This window comes from Pyxicephalus adspersus, chromosome 11, assembly GCF_032062135.1.
Source record: "Pyxicephalus adspersus chromosome 11, UCB_Pads_2.0, whole genome shotgun sequence".
Classification (NCBI taxonomy): Eukaryota; Metazoa; Chordata; class Amphibia; order Anura; family Pyxicephalidae; genus Pyxicephalus; species Pyxicephalus adspersus.
In genome coordinates this window covers 45132676-45134358 of record NC_092868.1, presented here as the reverse complement: position 1 = coordinate 45134358, position 1683 = coordinate 45132676, and the positions used below count along the sequence as shown (strand labels likewise).

The 1683-nt window shown below is 34.2% G+C and overlaps 1 protein-coding gene across 1 annotated transcript; it reads right to left on the bottom strand.

Moving 5' to 3' along the window:
• Positions 1–554: 554 nt before the first annotated feature.
• LOC140340241 (olfactory receptor 6N2-like) lies at positions 555–1475 on the bottom strand. The gene has a single exon (XM_072425298.1). The coding sequence runs from the start codon at positions 1473–1475 to the stop codon at positions 555–557; it is 921 nt and encodes a 306-aa protein (XP_072281399.1).
• Positions 1476–1683: the final 208 nt, after the last annotated feature.

Genomic DNA, 1683 nt, shown 5'->3' with positions numbered 1-1683 from the left:
CAAGTTTAAGTCTGAATCTGACCAATACTCTTGAAGAGCCTCATCTTCTTTAGTAAGTTAACCACACTGTGTGGGGCCTGGTAATTGAAGGGTACTGTGTAAAGACCTAAACCCCTAAAGCTTAAGCCAATGGAACAGATTTATAATGGCTCTCTAAGCCTGGAGAAGATAGACTATCATGGGAGAACCTGAGTTATCCAACAAAACTGCTATGGATCTAGTCCAGGATTGAAAAGATTTGCCAATTAATAGATTTAAATACTATTTAAAAATTGTTTCCAGGTTTATTGAATTACCCGGGTTCACCTATGATAGTCTATCTTCTCCAGTTCTGGAGAACTCTAATAAATCAGGCCTAATGTGTCAGACAAAAAACATTATATTTGAACACTTTTAGAATCTCTAAATTATTAAAAAAAAGGTATAATACAATTGTAAAAAGTAATCCTAAACAATTAAAAACAAAATAGGACTTAACTGATTCTTTAAAAAAAAAAAAACATTTAGGAAATGTACATTTGTATATTTTCTATATAGGATTTTTAATATATTTGTTAATAGGAAATGCACATTCTGTTTTTTAAAGCAAGTCTGATCTCTTGGTTCCGAAAGCTGTATATTATTGGGTTCAAAATAGGAGTGACCACTGAATAGAGGATGGACACCGCACGGTCAAAGTACAAAGAGTAGCTCTTGGTAAGCCGAATGTACATAAACAAAGCACAGGTAAAGAACATCAACACCACAGTCAGATGAGACACACAGGTGGAGAAAGCCTTCATTCTTCCAGCAGATGTCTTTATTTTCATAACAGTCATAATGATCTTAAAATATGAGGTCATAACCAAAAAAAAGTTGACAACTACAGTGAAACAATTTGTAACAAAATCAGCAAGAATATTAATGGAGGTGTCACCACAAGCCAAACTGATCAATGGTGGTATGTCACAAAATATATGTTCCAGTTTGTTGTTAATAAAAGATAATCTAGAAATCAAAAGGATCTCGGTGAGGGGTAGTAGAAAGCCAAGAGTGAAACATGAACCAACTAACCTCATGGTCATTGTGGAGGTCATGATGGAAGAATAGTGAAGAGGGTGGCAAATGGCCAAATACCGGTCATAGGCCATGGCAGTAAGAAGACAGCACTCACAAGATCCGAGCGCATGGAAGAAATATGTCTGCAAGAGGCAGTTTCTTACAGATATAGTTTTATTTTCAACTAGGAGATTGACCAACATCTTCGGAATGGTGGCAGTTGTATAAAAGATCTCTATAAAGGACAGAGTGCTAATAAATATATACATTGGAGAATGGAGGCGTAGGTCAGTCTTAACTAGAAGGCATATAGTCAAATTACCAGCTATAGTAAGAAGGTACACAATCAGAAGACACACAAACAGAAGTGAATTATAATGGTACAAAGCTGGGAATCCAATGAAAATAAATTCTGACACTGTGTTATTGGAAAACATATCTGGACCTGCAGAGGAAAACACTTTGTTAAAGAATACCGGTAAATTTATCTATTGTTGAGAAAAGTTGTGTCCAACTTGTGTGTGGCAACAAAAGCCTTACAATAAATCACTGTTATTCAATCACCTGAATTATATTTATATTTAAATAATAATTTTTTTATATTAAATATATTTTACATTTAAATGTTTTTCCTACTACATATAT

What these genes read in the sequence shown, in the direction of transcription:
- LOC140340241 (XM_072425298.1), bottom strand. Translation starts at nt 1,475, where the DNA reads ATGTTTTCCAATAACACAGTGTCAGAATTTATTTTCATTGGATTCCCA.